Here is a 27,335-nt window from a genome sequence, read left to right on the forward strand (position 1 = left end):
AAAACATTTAGTATGTTTTAAAAGCTATTTAAATTATCAGGACATTTGAAATGTCCTCATAAACCACATTTATTGTGCAATAGCAGTGTAATTCCCATGTAGTTATACAAATTTGTGTCCTCATAAACACACACACACACCAATCACTCAGACAACAGCATTCCATGCTCTGCCCCGCAGTGCGGGTATAAATAGGAAGTGGAATGGCAAATCAATGCTTTTTTCTGCTGAGGAGCCAACTAGTGACTGTGCTCCTAGCGGAAGCACAGCACCTGGCAACGGGACGTATGTCTCTGTTCTCTCTTTCAGAGAACGAGGGTTACATATGTAACTGAGACGTTCCCTTTCAATCAGTCACGTTCGACATCTAAGCCTAACCCTATCCCACCAGAGCGCTACTCGCGTAAATTAGCCTCCGGACGGCCACCGTTCGGAGATGAAAGGTCGCACCGCCCCGAGTTTGAGGATTCCGACTCTGCGGGGGCCCCCGACTCATGGCATCAAAGCGTGAAAAGCTAGGTCCTCCTGGAAAAAAGCTGGCCGCTCGCAACTAAGTATCTCTCAAAAACATCTGAAGTCACAAGAGAGTGAGAGGACCTTGTAAGAAAATGGACTTAAAGGCTCAATTTGGTCCTGCTCCGCTCTAGAGCCAAGCACTGTTAGTATGTCGCTCGGGGGGCCCCCCAGCAGCCACTGTGCGAAATCTGGGGCCTGTGGGACCCCTGTAGCAAAATCAAACTCGGCTATTTTCCCAATACGTTTGCCAAAGCTGTTTCACGGACTGCGCTTCGAAAGGTCCGATCGGCCGGGGGGCGGCGTTTTTCTTCTCGCCGCGGCCCCCCGAGTCAGGGAACAAGCAAATGTTTTTGGAATATTCTGTGAATATTTTAGCTGATTTTTTAAAAGGCACTTCCCAAAACTCTAGGAATTTGTAACTTTGACAGGTGGTACTCGAGCACCACCACGTACCAGCATTAGACGGTACTATCGACTCAGGGCCTTTCGGTATGAACGTTGCCTTTTCACATTTACGTTGGGGCAGTCAGATAGCGGTCTACCATACACTGCCTTTTCTATGCAAATTAAGGAATTTTGGGACATTTTTGGAATGGAAACACGTCCGGCTTAGTGCGCTGAGTGCGGTCGAAGCTTCAAGGGCCTCTAACGAACGCGCTCTCTCCTGATGCCCTGGGCCACGCAGTTCGGGAGTCACGGGCGGTTAAAGTTTTAGATTGTCGGGCCTATATCTCGAGAACGCAAAGGCCCCGGGCCTTGTGTGAAGCCTCGTTGGAAAGGTCTCGAGGGCCTCTAACGAATGAGCCCTGGGTTCCTGAGCCCCGTGGTTCGGGAGTAACGGGTGGTTAAAAATGTTGGATTCTCTGCCTTATTTCTCCTGAACGCAGGGGCCGTGGGAGGTCTCGACGTCCTCTAACAAACGCGAAGGTCCTGGGTCTCTTGGTTCCGGAGCTAGAGCCCTCGGAATTTCAAATTCGCGTTCCGCCAGGGGGCGCCCCGGAGGCCCGCGGCTGTCACATTCAGGTCGTGGGGCAGAGGGGAGTTTTTGACGTAAATTTGAGCCCGTTTGGGCATCGCGTTCCCGAGCAATGAGCCAAAGTCGGACAACGGCATGGTCACCGACATTTTGAAAAGCGCCATATGCTTTTTGCCGCGTTTCTCCACGGGGACACGGCAGATCTTCCTGAAACTCGGCTAGACGGTTTAAACAAGATGACTGCTGCCAGAATCGCTATATGGAGTCCAGAGTTACGGTCCTTTAACTTTAACGATTAATATCTCGGAACCGGGATGTCCCAGGAGCTGGGGACGGTGGGGTTGGAAGGGCCCCTAGAGCTCCTCCCAGCACCAGCATTTTGGAGCTCCAACTCGGTTTGGTTTCCAAAAAACGGCCCCTCAAAGCTGGACCGGAAGTGACCGTATCTCGGAAACCTCCCAGTTCCCGGAGTTTGGAGCTCGGAGCTCAAACTCAGCTTGCCTTCCGAGTTAACCCCAATTATACATAAGGGACTTTTGGACAAAAGGGCCTCTATCTCGGTAAGGAAAGGTCCCAGTGGCTTGTCCTTAGGGGTGGTGCGGGGTCTCCAGGGGCCCTCTCGGACCCTAGAGCCACAAGCCTCTGGGACCCTTCGTTCTGAAGCGGACCCTTTCCTGTTTCCCCCGAGGTCAAGGGCCTGCCGGGTCTGAAGCTAGAAATCACGCAAGTTCTGGATACTGCCATGCTTTGACATATGTGGTAAAATCCACCCAAATATTGGCCAAAATCCACCCAAATGTTTACCAAGAGTTCAGCTATTCTGCGAATACAGCAGTGCAATTTTAAAGTCATTCGGGTTCTCCCGCTATGAACGGGACCAGGAAACCCCAAAACATACCTGCTCTCATTTATGTAGAGGCCCCCAAATAACGGGTCTACGGGCCTTCCTTTTCTATGCAAATTAAGCACTCAAATCACCTGAAAGTTAGATGAGTGATTTTTTTTGAGTGTACCCTGTACAGTAGAGGGGTTTTCATCCATAAAATGTATATTAAATGTGAAATATCATCTATAAACACTGTTTCCAGGAGTCAATTATTTGGCGGCCATTACGTAATTGGGAATCTGTACGACTTTGTGTTTTTGACTTCCGTTCGGCAACAGAAGGCCCTAGGGCCACCAGGCTTGCGCTCCTATCTACGTCTCAGCGACCCCGATTGGAATCCAGAGTTTCGAGAAGATCAGAGAAACTTGATTTTCCACCCCAAAAAATCTATAAGGCGTTTTGTGTTTTTTGGAGGGAAATTTTCAAGTTTCTCCAATCTTCTCGGAACTTTGGATTCCGATAGGGGCTGCTGTGACGTAGAGAGGAGCGTTGGTTTGGGGGCCCTGGAGCCTTCCATAGCTGGACTGGGCTTGTGCTCTGGCATCGATAGGCCACTCGTTCGCAAGATTGGCTGCCATTTGAAATACTGTTTGGAATACTAGACTCAACTCCACAGTTTTGGAGTGCCCTTTTTAGAATGCATACTGCAGCCTCCGCAGCTCCATTCCTGTGTGGAGAATCGGCTGGATGAATTTTCCACATCCATTCCGTTCAATTTCATGTGTTTGAACTATTCCTGTTTCTTCTAGAGCAGACTTGTCGATGCCCTCCAGGAACTTGTAAAGCTCCTGTAGAACCGGTCTTGCACCGATGAAATTGGTGCCAGGATAGGAATAGATCTTTTTAGGAAAGCCCCTAATTGCAGCAAATCTTTGGAAGGCCATTAAAAAACATTCAGTTTATTGGGTGTTTGACAACTCTGCGTGGATTGCTCTGCTTGACATACAGCAAAAGACAACACCCCAGACCTTCATGGAAGCTCTTTTCTTAACTTTTTCTTTTCTTTATCAACTTTCACATGGTAGGGCCCAAAGAGATCTACTGTTGTAAACTTGTAAGGTTCAGCAGGCTGAGATCTCTCTGGTGGCAAATCACCCATAAATTGTTGACACTTCTTTGCTTTGGTCCTTCGGCATTGAACGCAGCTGTCGACAACATTTTGGGCTATTCTTCTACACCTGATGACCCAAGCCTTCCTCCTCATCCTAAGTAAAGTTTCGTCCAAACCTCCATGGCTTTCTCTGTGAGATTCTCGGGCTAGCAATGTGAACACCCATTCATTGTAGGGAAGGAATGGGACGTTAACTTGATTGTAATGAAGTTCGTTCATGGGAAGGAAGGAGGCGGGAACCGGCGAACGTTTCACAAACATTTATTAACTCAAAATAAAATAAACAAAACGAAAGTAAAACCGCGGACAGCCCCTCACGGACGACTGCCCGCAAACACACACAAAATAAAACGTGGGCAGCCCCTCACGGACGACTGCCCACAAACACATAAACAAAACATAACATAAAATTCCAGGCCTGGTCCTCTCTCGTCTTCCGCAGCTCTTGCTCCTCCTTATATGCTCCCGTCACATGGCCGCGAGACGAGACCGGTGTGCCACGCAGCTGGCACTCATGAACGTTAATCACCGGCCCGCTCTCGCGGTCCCTCGCCCCGCTGCCTGTCACACCACATTGATCTTCTTTAAAGACCTGCACTCTTCCACCACAAACCAATAGCCCAGAGTCTGGATCCTCATACACAACCAACCTGTCCCTGGTAGTGTTCGGGAAGGTTATACCTTCTTGCACAGCGAGAAAAATGTCTCTCAGGGCATCTTGTCTTTCTCTCACGGAGATGGTTCCTGTTGAAGAGACTGCCTCCCACTTTGGGTTATTTAGGGGTTGATTCCTGCCAATTAACTTTTTTTACTGCTCTCCAAACCCACGCCACTGTATTAACTAGTCTGGATAGATCACTGGGGGGGGGGAGAAACACTCAGTTTCAGTCAATCTCATGTCAACCTTGAGTACCTATAGAGTAGTATTGCATCCTTCATATCTCCGAAAAGTCTTTAGTTTTATTATATTTATAAAAGAAATATAGGCTGTACCGAGTCTTTCCGGAAAAAAACGAGCGCCTGGAGGCGTATCGAGTGGGCGGAGCTAAAGAATGACGAGTGCGCAGCTACTGCACAAGAGCTTCTGAAAGCTGACATCCTCAAGCATGGAGATGAAAACGTTACCCTAAATAAACCATGGCTATCAGATTCAACTAATAGATATATGATCAAGAATCAGATCCGGAGGCTGAAATAAATTGAACAGGGGAAGCAACAACAGCAGGACGTCCATCTCTGTGGTATGTACTGTATTTAGTGGCCTGTCAACATTTGTGTGTTTACTCTCAGTTTATGATGACATGATTTGGTTTATGGACTTTTGTATGCGACTAAACCTTAGCAGTAGCAAGCAAAACGGTTTTGCACGTCAGACTAGTGTAACGTTATACATAGAGCAACAATGGAGTAACCGTTAGTGCATTTGAATGACGAAGGACGCTTTTTTGAGAACGCAATTTTTATGTTTGGGTGGTTTTCCAATAAACAAAGTGACACTTATATTGGTCAACTAAACAAATGTAATTAAACACACACCATAGATCGCATGCTCCATTGATAAATTAACTAACATTATACACGATCGTGTTGTTTACCGATGTTTACTTACGCGACGATAGCCGACAACAGACATTTGAAGCAGTTTTACTCACCGCCTGTTTCCAAAGCAAGACCATGAACCTTTATCGTTGGGACCGCTCCGTCAAAAACACACTTCTTTGGTAAGTTAACTATTGATTTCGTGAAGTCCTGACAGCAGAGACCGCCAACAACAGACATTTGAAGCAGTTTTACTCACCGGCTGTTTCCAAAGCAGGACCGTGAACCTTTATCGTTGGGACCGCTCCGTCAAAAACACACTTCTTTGGTAAGTTAACTGTTGATTTCGTGAAGTCCTGACAGCAGAGACCGTGGAGATCCACTTTTGCGACCGAAGCGTATGTTGTGACGCTTCCGGTCATTTCTGCATTCAAATCGGTTCAAATGCAGCACTGCCTTCCCGGAATGCTGTGCTGAAGCGTTGAAGTCGCTTGATGTCACCCATAGGAATAAAGTGGGGCGCGGCGCGGCAGACGTGTTGGACGGACTAGTGGATCTGCTGCACCTGAGATTATTGTTTATGGGCTTGAGTGCATCTAGTCACGCGCGCAAGCAACTTTCCGGGAGAAGAGCCCGTACGGCCCATAATAGGACCTTCCGCTCTATATATAGGACGTCAAGCCGACCTATACTCGAAAAAAACTTTATTTTTCTCAAACTAAACTTTGTCTATGTTTAGGATAGGAATCCAAGTCTTTAACAGTGTAAAAAGCTCAGTATGCATGAAACAGCATTTGGTCTGTTTGGACTTGGATTAGATCCTCATTTTGCCTTGACAATTCAGCTGGTCCCTGTTGTTTTGATTTAGACCTTGTCAGTGCAGCTGCAAATGCCTTCTTTTGAAGCTTACTGATGCTTTCTCAGGCAGTAGCTGCTATATCCTTTGCTGACTTGATTGGCCATTCATCTACTGGTAAGCTAAGGAACTTTGGCCCATTTTGTCACTGAATTTTCATCAAGACTTTGAGGATTAGCCCCTCTTGTGATCACATCTGCAATGTTCTGTGGACCTGGTATACACCACCATTCTTACGCCTTCGAAATTTCTTGGATTTCTCCAATTCTGTTAGCGAAAAATGTTTTATAGCCATATCTCTCTCGCTGTATAGCACCAAGGACAGTTTGGCTATCAACCAAATGATACCACTTTCCAACTCAAATTCGGCTATGCTGCTCAAAGTACTTTTGCAGCCGTGAAGCAAACACTGCTCCACACATCTCTGCTTTGACAGCGTCTCCTTTGTGATCTAATGGTGTCAGTTTTGCTTTGGACTCCACAAGCTTGACGATTGAGCCCTGATCAGAATTCCATATGAGGTACATTACCGCACCATAAGCATTTTCACTTCCATCTGAAAAGGTTATCGCCCAGGGTTTATCGCTGGAATTTGGGGGAGTCAAAGCTTTAGTGAACTTAATCTGGCCAAGCTGGACATACTGTGTCCCAACTTTCACTGACTGGAACCCTTCCATCTTTTGCCTCTTGGAAAGCTCTACAGACCAAAATTGCCACTTTCAGCTTGGCAGGATTCACTAGGTCTACTGGACAATACATACCTGATATCTGTCTCAACAGCTCCCTCTGTGTCAGTGGTTTTGGTGTTTGGGTTCTGACTTGCTCTTGCAAAAGATTCTTACTCTCAAAAGACTCACCTCTCTCACTTTGATCTGAGAAGACCCATGGACCATTAAGACAAAATCCTCCTGCCTTTAAGATCAGCTCCACATTTGCTATGATGGACTTCAGCTGGTTAAAGTCATTGTGGGACATGAGAATGTCGTCAACATAGCTGTCTTGATGGAGCACTCTGCACTCTTCCTCAAAGTGAGCAAAGGATGGTAAATTAGCATTTTCACGCATTGCCAGCTGCATGATGCACCCTGCTGGCTTGTCTCCAATGTTGACTCGTGTGACTGCGTATTCCTCCAGCTCCTCGTCTTCAGAGTTTCTCCAAAGGAATCTGTGTAGATTCATTTCACAGTCTTCCAAACAAATGGAATTGTTAATTTTCCTGATGTATCCTAACGCCCGTTTCACACATACTCCGTCTGTTGTGCTTTCACATATGCTGCGTTTGCAGTCCGCAACTGATCCGCTGTTGCATATCACAAACACAGCATTTATTCATTATTTTTTATTTAAAATCCAAAAGTTGTTACTGAACATGCCTCGTCAGAATTGCAATTCTCTTTTTTTTACTCTTTCATAGAAGTCAGGTTAACGTAGGCCTACTACATTTAAACAACATTTTATTCAATTCATTAATCTTATATATTTCTATAGCCTAGTACTTTAGATTTAGCTCACACAAGTGGCGAAACATTTAAACATAGGTTATAGCCTAAAATCACAAACATTTTAAATTAGAAACTTACAATAGGCTATTCAAAAACAGCTGACTCTCGTCTTTTCTTTCGTTTTTTAAACTCTTTTAAAAGAAATCCTGCAGGTCATAAAGAACTTTGTTTTCCACCTCTAAGAAAGGACGAGTGCTCTCCATTATAGCATTTTGTTTAACCTAAATGCCAGGTAAGGTGTTGTTTTGTTGCTTTACTTGAGAAAAAAAGCTATGTTGACTTTGAAACAAGAGTATATTTTAAATTATATGCATCTGTGGTGATATTACTAGATTTTCGCCTCAGTACAGGTTTATTTTAATGCGAACAATGTTCCATCACTGCAGTGCAGCACAGCAAAAGATAGACGCGGTATGAAAACTCGGTACGAAAACGATCGTCACACTGCTGCAGACGCAACTCTCCTGTAACAGACTGACGGACAGCATCCGCATGAAGTGAGAAAGCTGTAATCCCTTTACATGGGTACGGAAAAAAATATGCACCGCACTGCAGACGGAATATGTGTGAAACAGGCGTTATCCCTCCGACTCCATGGATAACAAGAGTGATTCTCTTACCTCTCAGGTTCAGACGATTTGCAGCACTGAGTGTTATGTAATTAGTGTCTGATGCCAAGTCAATTAGTGTCCCAATTTTCTGTCCGGTATTAGCGGTCACATTGAGAAGCATCATGATTATTGGCAATTCCAGCAACCCACCTTCTGCTAGCAAACTTGCGTGTTCTTTTGTCACATTAAACGCCCTTAATGCTGTGTTTGAGAACACACTTCGGCATTGCTGTGCTAAGTCTGATGGGAGTTTACTGAGGAAGTCCTCTTGATCTTTTGTGTAATCCCTCTGGCCTCATCCTCCTTCAGGATGAAGCTTGCTCTTTTTCTGTATAGCACTGCTCTCCTTTCAGCATTTTGGCATAAATAATAGTGATGCTCAGGAACGTTCTCTTCTTTGCAGGCTTGGATTTTGCAGAGAAAGTTGGGTTTGCAGAATGAATGGTCCTCGTGGACTTCAAGACACCTTTTACAAGCTCCCAGTTTTTTACTGCAGCCTTTTTGTACGTTAGCTTTAATGAATGGAACTGTTTGCAGAAGTAGAGCTTCCTTTTGTGTTTAACGTCATCACAGACTACACACCCTGATTGGTCGTTGCTTGATTTTGTGGACTTTGTTCTTGTCCTTCGGCTCAATTCTTGACTTCCTTCTGCTTGGTTCCTCATCCCTTAGGTGTTCGAGCTGCTCATAAATGCTCTCTTGGTTTTTGAGGAATGCTAACAGATTATCAAACAGATGTTCTGAAGCACTTCCCAGACTCTCTTCCACCTGTGAAAGTCACGTTTGTTGCCAGTGAACTTTGGGAGGGATGTGGGCTTTAACTTAATTGTTGCCACAGGGTAGCTAGAGATCGTTGGTGGTGGTGTTAACTTCTCTGCCCCCTCCTCTCGTCTCGCACAAATGAAATCAGCTTTTCTCGAAACTAATCTGGTAACATTGAGCTCATGACTTCTCAGGCCCTGGCGGAAGTTATTTTGATCACCTTGGGGAATGCACCACTGCCACCGGCTGTCCAGGTCTTTTGCGGTCTTTACCAAATTTTGAAGGTAACTGAGCATGAAGTTGTATGCTTCTTGATTGCCATCTGGAACTACTGCTGCGACACGTTCACTTTCAGCTACAGCAACCTGCAATGCTATGGACAGTTCAATATCTCCAAACTTAGCCCAGAGAGTTTCTTGGAGAAGAACATTCGCTCGCTGTTTTATCAATGTCTGCTTTCTGCTGTTCTGTTAACACAGGTGACTTGTCAGTGTCCAGCTCCACCTCTAATTCAATGCCCGCTTCAAGATCATCATTTGCTTCCATGATTTTTTCTGCTTGCTTTGTGAGTTTATTTAAACTATCCTGAAGATCCTCTTCTGTCATCTCTTGATAAGCTCTGGTTATGGTGCTGATTAGTTGTGTGAATGCTCTTTTCTCCACTGTCCTTTCAGCTTTCAGCTGTTCGAGTGATTTCCCGGTCGCTTGCTCTGCCATTTTAATTTTTCTGTTAATGTTGGGAAAATAATTTATTATTCTTCAAACAGTGTCTCTTGTCTCTTTAAGTTTCACAAGTTTCCAGCTGCTACTAGTTTCCCAGTTTTTCACTGTCACGCTTATTTTGTGCGTGCACAATTTGCCCGCTTGAAAGGGAGAACGACATCATTAACGGAGGCCAACTGGATTCCACTCTTCTTTTTTTCATTTTATTAAAACAGGAGAAAGGTGAAAAACCTTTGACAGAGACAAAAAATACAGAAAATGTAAATGAATTGAAAATAAAGCTTATTAACCTGTTTCATTATTGAGTTTGTGTATTTTTTAACATAAAGCACTCTCAAATTATATGATTAACCAGCTTAATAAACTTAAACTTAACTTTAAAAAAAAGAGTGGAATCCAGTTGGCCTCCGTTGATGTTGTCGTTCTCCCTTTAAAGCGGGGAAATTGTGCACGCACAAAATAAGCTTGACATGCAGTCTTTGTGAGATCGCAATAATCTGAGATCCTATCTTTTTTGGGAATTATGAAGGGAGCGCACTTTGCGCATATTCTACCACGCCAACCCACGCTTGCTTTTACGTTAAATTACTTGGAATAGTGTTAAGGACGTACAGAAAAAACTATTTATACTTTTATGCGGACGGGAGCGGGAGAAGGTAACACATGAAAAATCCACCACAGTGGAGCAGTGCTCATGCTGAATGGCACGAAATGTTGGTTATTACTGACTATTTAAACTGAGCTGTGTAACTGTCACTGGAAACAAGCATAGATGTGAATGCATATGAATTAATAGACCTATATTTTAAACTTGGACTTCAGTACAAAGAGATGGATTCTGTTTTTCATTTCAATCCTATTGGTGTAGAACGCAGGAAAGCCCGATGTCTCCATCGGCGCAACTATTTCGCAAATTACATTTGCCACTTTGATTCTTATGACAAACTAAAGCCATATGGTATTTGCATAAATGGCTGTACTGACAGCTTTTCAAGAAAGATAATTTGGCTGAATGTGTGATGCCCACTAATGTGTTATCACATTTGTGGTAATTTCTGTAATTTTATAATAAATGATTTTGAATGTTGTTCAGGGGTAATGAACCTGGCGCCACCATCCTTTCACTAAAATATTTCAGATCAGGAGTTTTAGTTAATTTTAGTAATTGAGATTGTAATTGTGGACTTCGCATGCAGGGGGTAGCGTGGTGCTTATTTGCTCCAGGGCTTTACGTCAGTTTGGTCTGCTTTGCGGTAGTCCTCTTTCTGCTGCGCAAGATGAAAAACAGACACATCGTTTGCCCTGTCTCATTTATTTCTCCTGTTTCCAGAGAGAGCATATAAGATGTTAATGTGGTGCCAGCCGGTACCTGTAAGCAATGCATACACCACAAGCAGTGGCCCGAAGAACATCTTTGTACCTTGATTGATCATTACTGTGACACATGAAACAAGAAACACTACTTGTAATTAGAAAAAAAGGAACAGCTTCAGTAATTTTCAGAAGCGAAATAATTGCCGTACTCTAAAACTGCATTTTGGACACAACCACGGAAAAAGATGACAAAATCATATGATTTTTGGCAGATCCATCAAGGTTTGCGTGCTGAACGTGCTGTCATAGCTTGAAATGCAAATGTAGTCAGGGCTCTGAGAAAATCGCTTTGTTACTTTCGTCCCGGTTCTTCCCTACTTTAGCACAGACAATGCACTGCTATTTTCTAAATTGAAAAACGTCAACCAATAAAAGACAGTGCAGTGCGCCTCACCTTTTTTCGAACCTGAAAAGCACGTTCTGTGTGATCCTAAGTGTTCAACAAAGTCCTAAGTGTGACTTTTAGCTTTAAGAAATTTGATAACTTGCTTTTATTCTTAAGTTTTAAAGTAGCAGTAAATGTCATGAATTCTCAGCACTTAAGACTAAAATGGCACTTTGAGAAGCTTGATAACTCAGATCACCAAATTTCGGTTTTAATACCTTGTACGAATGTTAAATCTATAGGCCGTTATGTCTGCTCCATAAGATCTTCAACAGCCAGTAAGTTTTCTAAGGCTTATACACCATCTCCAGTAGTGTTTAACTCAGGGTCTCTATCTTCTGACCTGGGTTTAGATGATTTAGTGTCAATGTTTAACTCCACCTGTAATGACATCAATTGTGCTCTTTTAAAAAATCTAGGTTTAAAATCCAAACCACAGGGATGGCTTCAAGATGGGGTAAGTGCTTTCTGGTAACTGTTGTTGATATTTCGAAACACGCCCCTATTTTGATAGCCCCGCCCCACAAATGCGTAACCCAGGCAATGACTATGGCAGAATCTGTGTTACTATGCTAATCCAGGTTGAATGTTCAATGAAAAAGTAATCCCTTCCATGCCAAAAACACAAACCGTTCTCATGAACAACTCGACAGCACGAGCATGACAGTCCAACTAATGAATATATTACAATTATGACCAGATTAGAGTTTTAGCAATCATAAAAACACAAACCGCTCTCATGACAACTCTATAGCACACAAGCAGGACAGCCCAACTAACGACATACTACAATTATGACCAGGGCCCATATTTATCAAACATCTTAGAATTACTCACAAGAACACTGCTAAGAATTGACTTAAGAGTAAAAAAATTCTTGGCTCAAAGCTGCAATTAAAAAGTTAGTCATCACGCATCCTAATCATACTTTAAGTAAAGTGTAGGACTAAATCTTAAAGCTACAATGTGTAACTTTTTAAGTTTAATCTGAGCTAAAAACAATTCCAAAAATATGTGCTCATCAATGTATATTTACTTTTTTCAAGTAATAAAGTATTCTCGTAAGTCTATAATATGCCATTGAAAATACATACGGCTGAGGGGTTCAAATGCCGGACGCCATGTTGCTCCTCCATCTTGAAAGTACATTAGCCAAAGAGGGACATACCCATAAATTCAAGCTTCGCCTTTAACGTTTTAACACTCGATGGCACCGTGTCGAATGTGAAGAGGGGGATTGCCATGTTAATCTTGGACTAAATCGGCCACCGTAGGAGTTAAAACGAAATCGGAATTGAGAGGAACTGAAACTAATATTCACTGGATGGTCATATACCTTTACACCGCTAGATGGGGGAAAATATCACACAGTTTTGCTTTAAGTGTCAGTCTTAGAGTAGATTCACGACACTTTGCTGTGTCACAAACGGGATTTTGGATGATGTCATAGGCATGAACCAATCACTGAATAGATGTCCTTATTTAAGAATATTCTCAAATAAATTCACATTGAATGGTGAAATTCCTAAGAGGAGTTTACATTCAATACACATTTGACAATAATTTTTTTTCAAGAGAATACATTATAATATACACATTTTAAATGAAAGATATGTTTTCATCCATGTTTTAATTACAATTTTTAAACTGGTGTGCTGTTAACTGATCTGCCTATATACAGCCTACATTTTTTTATATAATCAGCCACCATGGATTCCAAAAGAAAACCGAACTGGCAGGAGGAAGAAGCGATTGCTACTGTTTTCTGAATTATTATTCAAACAGCATTTTTTAATTTTTTATAAAGCCCAACATTAACCAGCGCTGAAAAAGATGATGCCTGCTCCGTCTAAACGATACCGTTTGATAAACTGCTTGTCGTCAAACATTTCGAACACATTCTCCCTCTCTTGAAAATTTTTGCGTATGTCTCTGCAGATCTCACAATTTTTTTATTTATTCTATTTTTTTTATATATTTTTTTTACAAAATACGTGTATGTATGTTCGATTACCACATGCTGTTTTAATAAAGTTGAATTAGTTAACCTTGTATGTCATTTTTACTCTTCAAAATGTTGCAGGTGTTGATTATAATTAATTTACTGTTAGGCCCATAAATAATAGAATAAACAAAAGACCTATATAAAACGTATAATTTCTGACATTAAAAATGAACCACAAAACATGCTAAATGGGGAATATCTATATCTAGCATAAAATAAGTTGTCAGAACGTTGTCTTGCAGTTGCTGAATGTTGTGCAACAACGTTGCTTCAGCCCTGTCGCGTCTTACAATTCTACGTTGTTACAATGTTGCGAGCACGTAGACAGCGACGTTGCCATAGTAGAAATGCAACGTGCCACAAAGTAAACGTGTTTGCTGGGTGTCTCCTCAGTGCCGTCACAAGCCTCAACTGGTAACTCCTAACCACTTGAGAGACCTCTCGAGTTGTCTTAAATAACTGGGAGAGTAAGAGTGAATCTTAGCTTTAAGAAATTTTATAACTTGAAAGTAGGAGTAATATTCATGAATTCTCAGCACTTAAGACTAAAATAGCACTTTGAGAAGCTTGATAAATACGGCCCTGATTAGAGTTATAGCATTCACAAAAACACAAACCGTTCTCATGAACAACTCAATAGTACACAAGCACGAGTCCAACTAACAACATACTACAATTATGACCAGATTAGAGTTATAGCAATCACAAAAACACAAACCGTTCTCATGAACAACTCAATAGTACACAAGCGAGCTCTTAACACATTATACTCCATCACGTCTATTGCGGTCTCACAAATCTGGCCAGTTGATAATTCCTAGGATATCAAAATCAACAGGTGGTCGATCCTTTTCCTATTTAGCACCTAAACTCTGGAACAATCTTCCTAGCATTGTTCGGGAAGCAGACACACTCTGTCATTTTAAATCTAGACTAAAAACACATCTCTTTACTATGGCATACACATAGAACATTATCAATTTCTGTTATTCAAATCAGTTACATGATTGTTTGGCTGCAATAACTAGGTCAGCCGGAACCGGGAACACTTCCCATAACACCTGTTGTACTCGTTACATCATAAAAAGATGTGTCTGCGTTTATCCCAAGGTTTATTGAACCTACAGCGAACCTCTCACTCGTGCACTCGCTCTCTGTTTTCAATATACAGTTTAACGTGGCGCATTCGGACAATTTTTTCCTTGAATCACCGCTGGGTGTTAATTACGCTCAAAAAACAGTGTATTTGACTCTTCTTTGACCAGCTGACATAAATCATACTTTCAATAAACAGGAAACAAATACTATCCAATTATGAAGTGTTTTCTTTGTTGACAAATGTTCTGCGATGTTCTAACAGACGGGATTCGCACACAACGCATCTGCCAATGTCCGATTTGCGACCGAACGACTTTGAATCATGAAACAGCGAATCATTTTAACGACTGATCTGTCCAACAGTAAACTCACGAATCAGGCACACAGACAAACTCCTGTCAGAGACAAACTCCGTGATCCCCTCCTCTGACCACCGAAGGGAGCTCTAACCCGAGTATTGACTCTCACTTACACTGACACACTGATGCTGCGTCCCAATTCGTCTACTTATACTATGTCCTAAAAGTATGTACTCTTTTTGTGAAGAAAAAGTATATACTTTTGAGTGTGTAGCAGAAAAGTATGCAAGCTTCGGGACATACTACTTCGCCATCTTTAACGGACTCTGTCGCTTAGTTACGTGCATCCCATCACCGTTTAACTGCCCTGTAAGGCATTGTCAGATTCGTCAGTGTTAAAATTCCTCCACATTCAGTTTAATCTCCTACCGTATCGGAAAGAAATGTAGCCGCACGTTGATCTGCCAATTGTGTGTCTTTAATGCAGAGACTCTCAATGTGTTTGCAGTTTAAATATAATGATGCATTTAAAAGTTAATGGCCAAACGTGTCATTACAAAAGTTCACAATGCTGCTGCAGGTGAAATATAATGTGGACAACACTGAATAAATATATTTTTGTCAGCTTTAAAAATTGATAGTTGAAACCCCTAAATCTAAATTTCTCTACTTAACCGTCGGACTCGCACATCTGTCATGTTTGTAGTTTTTTAACGCTTTTAATCCGCGTTTGTAGTTCTAATCGAATCCTCGTCTAACTCGCAATGGGTTGTGGGCAATATCAGCCGTTAGAGTGCCCATCGATCAGTACTTCAAATTCGGACCGGAAATAGTAAACCATCCAGGATCTTTGGAATACTCTTTTCAACATACTACGATTTGAGACATAATGATTCTATTTTCGAATACTATTTATTATGGAATACTATTTACTATTAATATTTATCATTGGGACGCAGGGTAAATTTCCCACAAAGCCTGTGCCTTGGACTGATTATCTTGCAGGTGTTTCTCATCACCTGGCCCTTTAAAGGGTGTACTCACACTAGCCAGTTTGAACCGTGCCCGAGTGCGTTTGACCACCAAAGCGTGGTTCGTTTGACTAGTGTGAGTGCTCCGATACGTGCCCGGCTCGATTAGCTTCCTGGCCCGCTTGGAAGAGCACGGTTCAGTGCCAGAGCACGGTTCAGTTGGAATCGGGCGCGGTTCGCATGCAGTGTGAGCGCTAACCGTGCTGGAGTCCGTAATCAAAGCTGCAAAGTCCTTGCTGCACTTCAGCTGGTACCTTGCAAACCTCCTCATACGAGCAGCACGATTACGTGAAAATTTTCGCGCCACTAAGGCGACACATCAGTTTAACAACAGGCTGTGAGAGGGCTGTGGACCACCGTGGACCAAACGACACAAAATCATCCACAAAGAAAACAGAGCGATGGACTCCATTGTGTTCAGAGAGCGCCGCTCTTCCTGTTTATCCCGAAACCGTCGCACCATAATGACGTAAGCGTGCTCCGGCACAAATGCTGAAACCCGAAACCGTCGCACCATAATGACGTAAGCGTGCTCCGGCACGAATGCTGAAACCCTATGTGAGTGCAGGCCAGAGGGGGGAGTGGGGAGGGGGGACAATCGTACTCGGGCTCGGTTCATGGCAACCGTGCCTAGTGTGAGTACACCCTAAGAACTCTCTTCTCCCTCCACTCAGTGCGAAGTCTTGTATTGCTGTTGTGAACATTTCTGAGCGGTTTTCCGTATTCTGACTACCTGTTAATGATCCTGTTTTGCCATCGTCATCGACCCTTTGCTGCCTGCCTCTGACTCCTGCCTGTTATACTGAGCTGTGAGTGTTATCTGCCTGCCCTGACCTTCTGCCTTTCTACTGTTTACGATTCTGCCTGATCCTGTCATATCTATTTGCTCCTGTCTGACCCTGCCTGTACGACTATTTCTCAATAAAGCATGCAAATGGATTTCTACCAGTGTGATGAATCATTACAACATTACAATTCTGAAACATACCATATTTTCTGTTTAACTTTTATTAAACAGAAAAGTGTGTTTTTACACTGAGCACATTCTCTGCAGTTCAAGCCCAAGCGCGATGGGCGAATACACTGCAAGCTCACTCTCGTTCATATCTGAGGAAAATCATTATCACATCACCACTTACAGTACATGGGCCCTATCTTGCACCCAGCGCAATTGACTTTGTACACCGACGCATGTGTCATTCCTATTTTGCACCCGCGCAAAGCGCGCTTTTCCCTCCACAGAAGCACGTCGCTAAACTAGTGAATGAACTTGCGCTCCCTGGGCGGTTCAGCGCAAAAAAGGAGGCGTGTTCCGGCGCAAACAATCCCTGGTGCTATTTTGCTGTTCCATTAAACAGTTGCGCCACTGACCAGAAAAAACCTAGTCTAAAGTCAGTGGCGCGTTGCGCGTTGTTCATTATGCTATTTTAAGGGCGCATGCTTGACCATAATGTATAGCGTGCACAACGCGCATACACTTTGCTCATGAAATCTACAGAGATGCAACAGTTATTTTTGCAAATCATAAATTGTTACACTAAAAAAAAATATTAACACATTGTGGTGTGCCACGAAGATGTGAAAAAATAGGCATAAATCTAGCTTACAAATTATTCAGGCTTATTGTAGTAATTAAGGATCAGACCTGTTTGCCCAGTAGTGGCAAGACATTATATATATATATATATATATATATATATATATATATATATATATATATATATATATATATATATATATATATATATATATATATGGACATCTGACAAATTGGTTTGTCCGTCAAGAACCAGGAAAAAAAATCGACTGAAAAAATAAAAAAACTGTTTAACCGAAGCTAGTTTGGGTGGGTTTCTCCCATCCCCATTCAACACAACTTCTTTGTCTTTCACTCCCTTACGAAAGGAAAATATATTTACCAATATATTAGTTGAAATATATTTTAAAATATTGTAAAAATATGGAATAATATATTGATGGTATTATAAAATATATTATATATTCATGTAATATATTGCAAAATATACAAATGATTGGCGCTTTTAATATATTGCAATATATTGAAAGATATAAATATTAATTCCCATATATGTTAATATATTTCCTAATGTATTGCATGAAATTTTCCAATATACTGCAATATATTTTTGTTTCGTAAGGGCTGCTCTTACAAGAACATCAGTCACGTCGGCTGTGAACCGCTCATGGCGTGCGCCTGGTAAATACGCCATAATAATAGCAATCCATAAGGGAACTTGTGCACCTGCTTTTTAAGGGAATGTTGGATGCCGCTCTGATTGGTTTATTCACGTTACGCCCAAACCACACCTATGAATAATGAAGCTACTTCAGACCAACCCATTTTAGATTTGCGCCGGGCGCAAGAGCCATTTATCCCGCCGGGAAAATAACAACAGCGCCGAGACCCGCCCACAAAGTTACTTGCGCTCCGCTCTTTGACACTTGCGTTTCAGATCGTTAAAATAGGGCCCCATGTGTTTTATTGAGATTCTACATTACAATCGGTTAAAATAAATACGCAGGTTACTTTTCTGAACAAGAGCGTTCCCGAGTCCGTCACACTGTTATCGTAAATTGCGGCACAGTTCGAGTGCAACCGAACTCAGAGCACCTTGTATCCATAGACTGTAACACGTTGTGACTGGATGAAAAAAAACAAGGATAGTTCACTTAACTGGCGTTAATACAAATACTGAGGCGATTGACATTTAACAGCTCGTACTTCATTCCCCGTAAAACTCTCACAATAGTGCGTCACAAACTCCATTCCGTCCACAGCGTTACAAAAAAACTAAATATGAGCAACAAAAAAAACTAAATAATCCGCACACATGGGAGTGCTTGAGCCGCAGGGCTTGCACAAAAAATACAGTGCAGCTCTTAAAGGCGCCACGCTATATTGAAAGGGAGATTCTGGAATCCACTGCCGCTTCAATATACCTGTAAATATCCTAATTAAAGGGTTACTTCAGCGATTAGCATATGGCTTTGTATCAGTAGAAACCCTGAAGTATATTCAAATGATTGTGCAATATTCTGTGTTACAGATCAGTGTTGAGAATGGACGTTCTAAGAGATGGGTGACTTGTTGTTCTGGGCAAGCTGGCGCCTGCTCCAGATCTGGAAGGTCATTACGGGCCTAATTCCGGAGTAAAAGTGTCAACAAGTGACATGTCTATGGAGACGTGCATCAGATTAAATGACAATGTGTGGAAATTTACCATGACTGTGCATTTCGATGCCGACGATGCTCATTCATTAATTTATTTGTGCTCGCGAAGCAGCAGAGCAAGAGAGAATGAGACCACTAACTAATCTATGAACACTGAACAGTCAAATCCTTATACTGAGCAACTTTATAAAGCTATACTTTACAGTACTATACATTTTTTTCTTTTTTACAATCCCTATTTTAGTCATAGTGTCATTGTGCACAGGAGACTAGGTGCATATGATGATTAATAATTGCTTGATCATTTAATTATCTAATTAGCTTCAACACTGTTGTAGTATTACTTTTTTACTCTGTAAATTGGACTTATAGACACAGAGCAAGTGTTAATTTAACACTGACACTTTTACTGTGCTCTTTTTCAGCTGTGCACTTTTCTCATTTATTTATTTATATTATTATTATTAGTATTAGTATTATTATATACTGCATACATGTTTATTCAATTTCAGTGAGTTATAGAAGTGCACTACAACATAGTAGAACTTATTAAACACTCTTCCTGCTCAACATACTTGAGTTTTTCCAGCCTGCAGTTTGGGTGGTTGACTGTATCATAGAGTATCTTTACTCCTGAATCTCCGGGGTGATTGTAGCTCAGATCCAGTGCTCTCAGGTGTGAGGGGTTTGACCTCAGAGCTGAAGACACATACCCACAGCCTTCCTCTGTCACCATACAGCCAGACAACCTACAAACACACACAGCAATATCACATTAGTTTGGCAGTCAGACGTCACTAACAGTCATTTGGGTGGTAGCTGTTGGGTGGTATTTTCTGTAGTTTCAGTCTCAAAAGTAACAAAAGTGAAGTCAACAGAAACATTTATACGCCAGTAAAGTAGAACTATACTTAAGAACAGGAACAAAGTATTTCTGCATTGTCAGTAAACACCAGGGGTCGAAACTTGAAGTGCCATTTTTAATTGATCTCACTGTCGTTTCATAAAATATTTTTTTGTGGTCAATTATTATTATCCGAAAGAAATAAATATTCCCCTTCAAAACCTTTCACATTATATCTTGAACTTAAATTAAAAGTAAATAATGGATTTGATCCCACACATACAACAGTGGTGCAATACTTCCCCTGAAATCTTAGTGAAAGAAAGAATATAAATCGAACATTTAAAAACAAAATGTCAAACTTTGTTACTAAAATAAAGTAGGAAGCTGCTTGCAGATTCTCACAATTGTAAACTATGGCTGTCAAAGTTAACGTTAATAACGCGTTAACGCATATTCATTTTAACGGCACAAAATTTATTAACGAGCATTAAGGCAGCGCACATTTTCTGTTTAATCCGTGGCATAGCCCGTAGTTGGAGAAATCGAGATAAGCCATAGACGTAATGCAGCAGCAAACATTAATAGGGAAAGAAAATGGTTAACATTAATATTCTAATCCAAAAGTGCAGTTATTGCCTATAAGCTACCATATTATTCTGTTTAACCATATTAGACACCAGGTCGGAAGAAAAGTCTGTTTACATTGAGCACATTCTCTGCAGTCCGAGCGCGATGCGCGAATACACTGAAGCTCACTCTCGCTCATATCTGAGGTAAATCATTGACTCATCACCACTTACAGTACATGTGTTATATTGAAATAAATGCATTACAATCATCTAAAACGAATGCACAGGTAACAAGAGTGCTCCCAAGTCCGTGTTTCTCACACTGTTCGCGTGAATCACGGCACAATTCGGCGTGCACACAACATACCGGCAGTTCAATAGAGAGCGCGCGTCTCTTAAAGGGGCCGGACTATATTCCTAATCGTGGAATATGGACCTCCCCCGGGTATGGTGTGTTACTGCTGTGCTCCCAGGTCCACAAGACAGCTTTTACATCACCAATGTTTCACATGAACTTTGCCCTGTTCTGAACTAAACAGTCAGTAATACTACCTTTATTTATATTCTTAAAATGAGAGAAATCCCTGCTTATACTGGATTTTTAAGCTTAGGCTTAAGAGATAGGAGCAAGTTCTTTGATAAACATCTATGGCCTTTGATACATGTGTAGTCTTCATGCTGTATTATTGATTATTATTGAATAAGTATTGTTTCACTAATAATAAACATACATTTGCATAAAGCATGCATATTTGTCCATATACCCATGTTGATTAGAGTATTAAAAACTGAATTCAAACTTAATTTAAGATACATTTACAACATATTAAAATCTGCGATTAATTGCTTTGTTAACTCATTGTTAACTCATGACAACCATGCGAATAATAACAATTAAATATCTTAATCGTTTGACAGCCCTATTGTAAACACTACACTAAAATCCTCCCTTCCAGGTCAAGAAGTTCTCAATCAAAAACGTATTAGTCAATGATAATCATTTGCTGCTTGCCCCGCCTACACAAGGGTTTGTGCCAGAATGGCACAGACTTATTTTTTCCAGTTTCAAAGAGTTTTTTTCTATAGTGTTTAATTCATATTTTTATTAGTTTATTGAAAAGATACATTCGGCACAAATCTAATTCCATATTAGTCAAGTATGGTCAATCTGAGTGCAGTTGAGAAGCAGCGACTTTACAGACACTGCCAAAAAAAGGAAACAAAAATTACCTCAGTATCTCCAGCTTCCAGCTCTTCAGTCCATCAAAAATAATCTTCACTCCAGAATCCTGCAGGTCATTGTTACTGAGGTCCAGCTCTCTCAGGACAGAGTTTGAGGATTGTAAAACTGATGACAAACTCTCACAACACTGAGCAGTGAGATTACATATGGTCAATCTGAACAAGAAAAACAGTAATTGCATACTGAATAAATTCAACAGAGTGATTTTTAGTAATTAGCTTAATGGGAAAAAACATTGAAAGTATTTGAAACTCAAACCTTAATATATCCAGCTTACAGCTCTTTAGTCCATCACAAAGAAGCTTCACTCCTGAATCCTGCAGGTCATTGTTACTCAGGTCCAGCTCTCTTGGGACACAGGCTGATGATTGTAGAGCTGAAGACAAACTTTCACAGGACTGAGCAGTGAAATTACATCCACATAGCCTGTGTAGAGAACAAAACAAACAGTGATATCAATGTGTTTATTAGGTAGGGTTTATAATATGGGGTCTGATGTATAAACATTGCATGCACACAAAATGTATCCGGATTTATAAAAAATGAACTAGGTGTAAATCTGTGCGCACCATACGGACACTCTAGACCAGTGGTCTCCAAACTCAGTCCTGGAGTGCGGCTGTCATTGCTAGGGCCTTGTAAAGCTGGGCATACACAGATTTTCGTCTGATTCCGAGCTGAATTCTGATTAATCCAACTCTTTTTTAGATTGGGGCAATTTTCAGCTTTGTCGTGCATCGCTTGTCGGTAGGTGTTTGGGCAGTGTACAGGGGGAAACAAGAGGCAACAAACCTCTCCTTATCTGCAATCCGAATGAATTTGGAATTCTGGAATGTCAGAAATTCTGGTCGCCCCTCATGAGGGTATCGCACAGCTGAAGCAGAGCTATGAACTGTTTGCCCTATTTCCCCTCACTGTGTATGCGCAAAAGCAGAAGCTAAACCATTTCATTTTTAATGCAGCAAGAAAGAAAACAAAAAGAGGCAGATCTTTATGTTCTATAGGAAGCTATCAAACTTGCAGCAATTTATCAAACTATTGCATGCCTCCAGTTTGTGTTGTAAAATGGATAATCCAAGTCTTCCAAACCACCGTGTAGCCTATCCAGTCAGTGCCTCTTTTAATATTTCAGCTACTCGATTGTTAATTTACTTGTTTCACTTCATTTACTAATTTATCTAACATTTACTTAATGTTATTATCATGGGAAATGTGAATCGTTGTCCATCATTTGACAATTGGTGATAAAGAAAAATGTCACATCGCAATATTGAAATACATTGTTCTGTTTTAAATCATGAAGGTGAGTCAGTGGATTCACTACATAAAGTGAAAGTAAAATCTGGAAGGCTTTCGGAGAGAGAGATAAACTACTCCAACATATGCTGAAAAATGTTAAACTGTCTTTATTTATTTTCTTAATATTTCTGACCTAGGCCTATATCGTGTTTAACAAGTTGTTTTTGAAATAAAACTGCTCTTAGTTTTCATTGAGATTGATATTATTGCACAGGAACGTGCAGAGAGTTATTTAGGGGCAGGGGCTCAAATGTAAGGGGCAATATGTAAAAAAAAAAAAAAAAAAAATTTGGATACCATTTTATTTTTTTGCTATAAGTCTCTTATGCTCATCAAGCCTGCATTTATTTAATCAAAAATCAAAAGTAGTTGCCTAATATTGTGCAATATTTTTAAATGATGTTCTTTTAAACTTTTAAGTCATCAAAACAATCCTGAAAAGATTAACACAACAGGTTATAAAAAATATTAAGCAGCACAACTGTTTCCAACATTAACATTAAATCATCATTTTAGAATGATTTCTGAAGGATTATGTGACACTGAAGACTGGAGTAATGATGATAAATTTAGCTTTGATCACAGGAATAAATTGTATTTTAAAGTCTATTAATATAGAAAAACATTAATTTAATAATATTTCACAATATTGCTGTTTTTGATCAAATAAATTTAAGCTTAATGAGCATAAGAGACTTCTTTCATAATGCTGCATAACTATCAAAAATGGTAATATAATAAAGTCCTTTCATGTCACCATTTCGCCAGACTACACTTCACATACTAGGCTAGGTGCCACTGGAACTTGGGCTTCATACCGTAATTCCTCAAATAAAGACCGGGGCCTTTATTTACCTGAACTGCCGATGGGAACCGGCTTTTATTTGAAGCAGGCTTTTATTAGGGGTAGGCCTGTATTTCTAATTCCATCTGTTTGAAATATAATTGCTTGATGTTTTCAATTTAAAGTGATCATTCCAGTGGACAAATATCATTGATTTTTTTAAGAAAAATGTGCAAAAATATCACCATACAACAAAATAATGCGCTTTTTTGTAATTCCGCCCGCAGCTCCGCATCCGAAGATGAACGAGTTCTCAGCGAATTTAGCCGAGCATGACATCTCATCAAACCGGCACCAGTTTGCACATACAAATTAGGTGCATGAGCCTACAAAAGCAGAAATAAGCCATTTTAAATAAAGATCCAGGTTTAAGCAAATAAATAAATAAATCACGTCATTAAAGTTTAGTGAAATTAGGAAATATTTAAGAGATCGTTAATTTAGTGGATATTTTGTTCTCATGTCACAGGTAATAATATCAAGCCAAGGTTTACTGAGTTTTACACGATTCTTTTGTTGTTTTTGGTGAAATGTACTAAAATAAATATCATCACCTCTGTAAAAGGTGCCCACTTCTTCTCGACGCGTTGGTTTATAAAACAATTACTCCGTATCGCCCTCTGTCGTTTTTCAAAGAATAGCACAACGGCGAGCGCGTCAAGTATAAACGCCTCGTGCGTTTGGGGAGGAGCGCGCGCAGTCAGTGGAGACAGGCGAAAGTATAAACAAAGGCTTGAGATGCGGTGTTGCGCGGAGCTGAGCTTCGAGGCTTGGGTGCAACACCATTAAGACATAAAAGAGATGAGAGGACTCCCTGATCAGTGCCCTGACTACTGACGGAGAAGATTGAGACGCACGCAATGTGAAGATCGATATTTGTAGCCTGCCTGACACGGCATTTTCAAAGACGTCGCATCTCTAATAGACTACAGTAGCCTATTTAAAATGGCACATGTATCCGTTATATTCTCAATTTCATTTACAAAGCAATCCCTGTAAAGTTTTTAGGTTAACTACAAAAGAGACCAGGATTATAGTGTGTGTTGCACTGCTGGCATGACTCGCATCGGGGCGCGTACGTGGCATCAGGATGGATTCGCATTAAATTAACGGCATTTAGGAGATTATCCACTCCCCCGGCCTTTATTTGAGACCGGCCTTTATTTGTTCGTGTTGACCACGCCCCCGGCCACTATCAGAGGCCCAGTGTTTATTTGACTACAGGCTTTTATTTGAGGAAATATGATAAATACAAGTAACACTTTACCCTTAATGCGACTTTTGGTGCTGCATGGTTTTGTGCAGTTCTTTTTTGTTTGTCAGATAACATCCTGTCAGCGATGTAATTTGATTTATTTTCAACCAATTTGTTTCAACTTGTTTTGCCAGATCATGATTGGTTGGTGTAACATTATTATACATGAGAAACAGGCATTTTGGGTTTTTGGTTTAATTTTTCCCTGTAAAGCCACAGAACTCTTAAAAAAAACATATATGGCTCGAGTCGAGAGCAGTTTCCGAATATACTGTGGAAAATCAGCCAGTAAAACGCACGCAACCCATAGCAACGCGTTATGGCAACGCCTCAGACCGACAAAAAAAATAAAATAAACAGACATTTTCTGACTTTTGAGCCATTCGTTACTATTGTACACATTGTCAAGTCAAATTTATTTTGTTTTATTGACCACAAATATTATCATTGGTATTTGTCTGAGAGGGGCACTTTTGATTTATTTTGAAAAAGGGCAGGGGCTCGAGCACCCAAAGCTCGCCTCTCTGCATGTGCCTGTTATTGCAGTGTTCTGAGATATTAAAGACCATTAATCATTTTAATTAAAGGCCTATAATTCATTGTATAATCGGCCTAAATGTTTTTAAATAATTAAATTTAAAAGAGGACGAGTAAGCTAATCTATCTAATCTTTTATTATGCAGCGTGTCAGTTATGCATTGATGCATTATGAAATTGTTGCGGGGCAAATACAATGTAATATCAACAGAATAATACATTTAGGCCTATAATAATATTAATAATAATTTAATACATAAATTGGAAATACTAAATCCTTTTGATATCAGTAGCTCATGCATTTGACCATAGGCTATCTTACACCATATAATTTGCTCTCTGTTTATCACGCATATTTCACACGTATTAGTCACGCTCGACGATCCGTACACCGTACAGTGTGAGCACATAAACTGTGAGCTTTGGCTATTTGTACATTGTAAGTAGGTAACCTTGCTGAAATCGTCCAGTGTATGCCCGTCTTAAGTCACTGATTGGCTGGTTCAGGTGTGTTTATTTGGGGTTGGAAATATTATATTAGGAATTTGGAGACCTCTGCTCTAAATTGTGTGTACACACTCTTTTACTGGAGTGAGTGAAGTACTGAAGTAAATGGAATGATTTAAACTCTGTTTTACATCTGATATACACATTTAGATGAAATATGTCACTCATTCATGGAGTTCAGCACTGAAACTACATTAAATACAAAAAAAAAAATCATTTTTGGGTATCACTTTAACCATCTGGACTTGAAGAATGCGCCCGCGCGTTTTGCTGTATTTTTCCTCATGACAGTGTAAAACAACTTAAAATACTCCGTTATTTTTGGTCTCACAGACATGAACGATGTCTTTACAAAGCTTAAAGGGTTACTTCAGCAATTAGCATGCTTTGTATTAGTAGAAACCCTGAAGTATAATTAAATGATTGTTCTTCCCCCCCTCATATCCTCCTGAGACGAGAGATTTATGCATTTTATTTCTGGAAAAATTCCTCCCGTGACGCAAAATGACGATATTTGCTTCATCTTTGGAATGTTTGGCCAGAGGCTAAAGACTACAGCCAGCAGAGAGAGCCATTTCCACATGTTTTCAACTTGCACATGGGGGATGGGAGATCACACTCACAGCACAGCTCGGCATTAATTTAAACGGATGCTAAGTAATGTAAGTGTTTTAACTTCTCAAATTAATTTCTATGAAAGTTGAACTGAAAACGCGCCAGACTGAACATGCGTTGTGAATGTATGCTACGAATGTGGTCTCGATTACATCATGAGAGCTCATTAGCTCATTTATGACGTTAAATGTAATCTGACTCCTAATCTGAGTTAGTGCTGGGAGACTCACGCGGCATCTCGATCGTAATATTGAACAGACACGTTCAGTATTTAATTGTAGTGTCTGTTTTCTAACTCAGTCACAGTAATCCAGTAGCGGTGGCTTTGGGAATGGCCTCACAGGGCAGCGAAGCATTCTGTGAATTGTAGTCTTTCATCCCCATGAGTCTTTTCTCAGTCTAGAAGGCACCAAATTCAAAAATAATTTCACATTTCTACTACATTAATGGCCCAGTATAAATACAGATTCATCTTTCCAGCGCTGAAGTACCCCTTTAAAGTGTCTACATTTTTATGTACAGTCAAAATAAAATCTAAATGTTGTGCTTTTCGCTAAATTAAGAAAACAAACAGGATGCACGGTCTTCTGTCTGTCTCCCTGTGAAGTCAGAGAAAACTTGCCACAGAGACACGACAGATATTTCTTTATAAAGCTTGGAATGTCTACTTTTAAATTATTATTTTTTATATATATATATATATATATATATATAAAAAATCTCTGCTTATGTAATCTGTATGAAAACAGCGA

At 40.6% G+C, this 27,335-nt stretch overlaps 1 protein-coding gene across 1 annotated transcript in view; it reads right to left on the minus strand.

The window, feature by feature from the left end:
• Positions 1–27,335, minus strand: part of LOC137049040 (NACHT, LRR and PYD domains-containing protein 12-like) — a 63,620-nt gene that overhangs the window by 21,265 nt on the left and 15,020 nt on the right. The window contains exons 6-8 of the mRNA XM_067427435.1: positions 21,785–21,952; positions 21,514–21,681; positions 19,443–19,616 (exon numbers count right to left, since the gene is read on the minus strand). Of these exons, the coding sequence (XP_067283536.1) occupies positions 19,443–19,616; positions 21,514–21,681; positions 21,785–21,952 (510 nt within the window). The remainder of the gene's footprint in view (positions 1–19,442; positions 19,617–21,513; positions 21,682–21,784; positions 21,953–27,335) is intronic.

This window comes from Pseudorasbora parva, chromosome 20 (assembly GCF_024679245.1).
Source record: "Pseudorasbora parva isolate DD20220531a chromosome 20, ASM2467924v1, whole genome shotgun sequence".
Classification (NCBI taxonomy): Eukaryota; Metazoa; Chordata; class Actinopteri; order Cypriniformes; family Gobionidae; genus Pseudorasbora; species Pseudorasbora parva.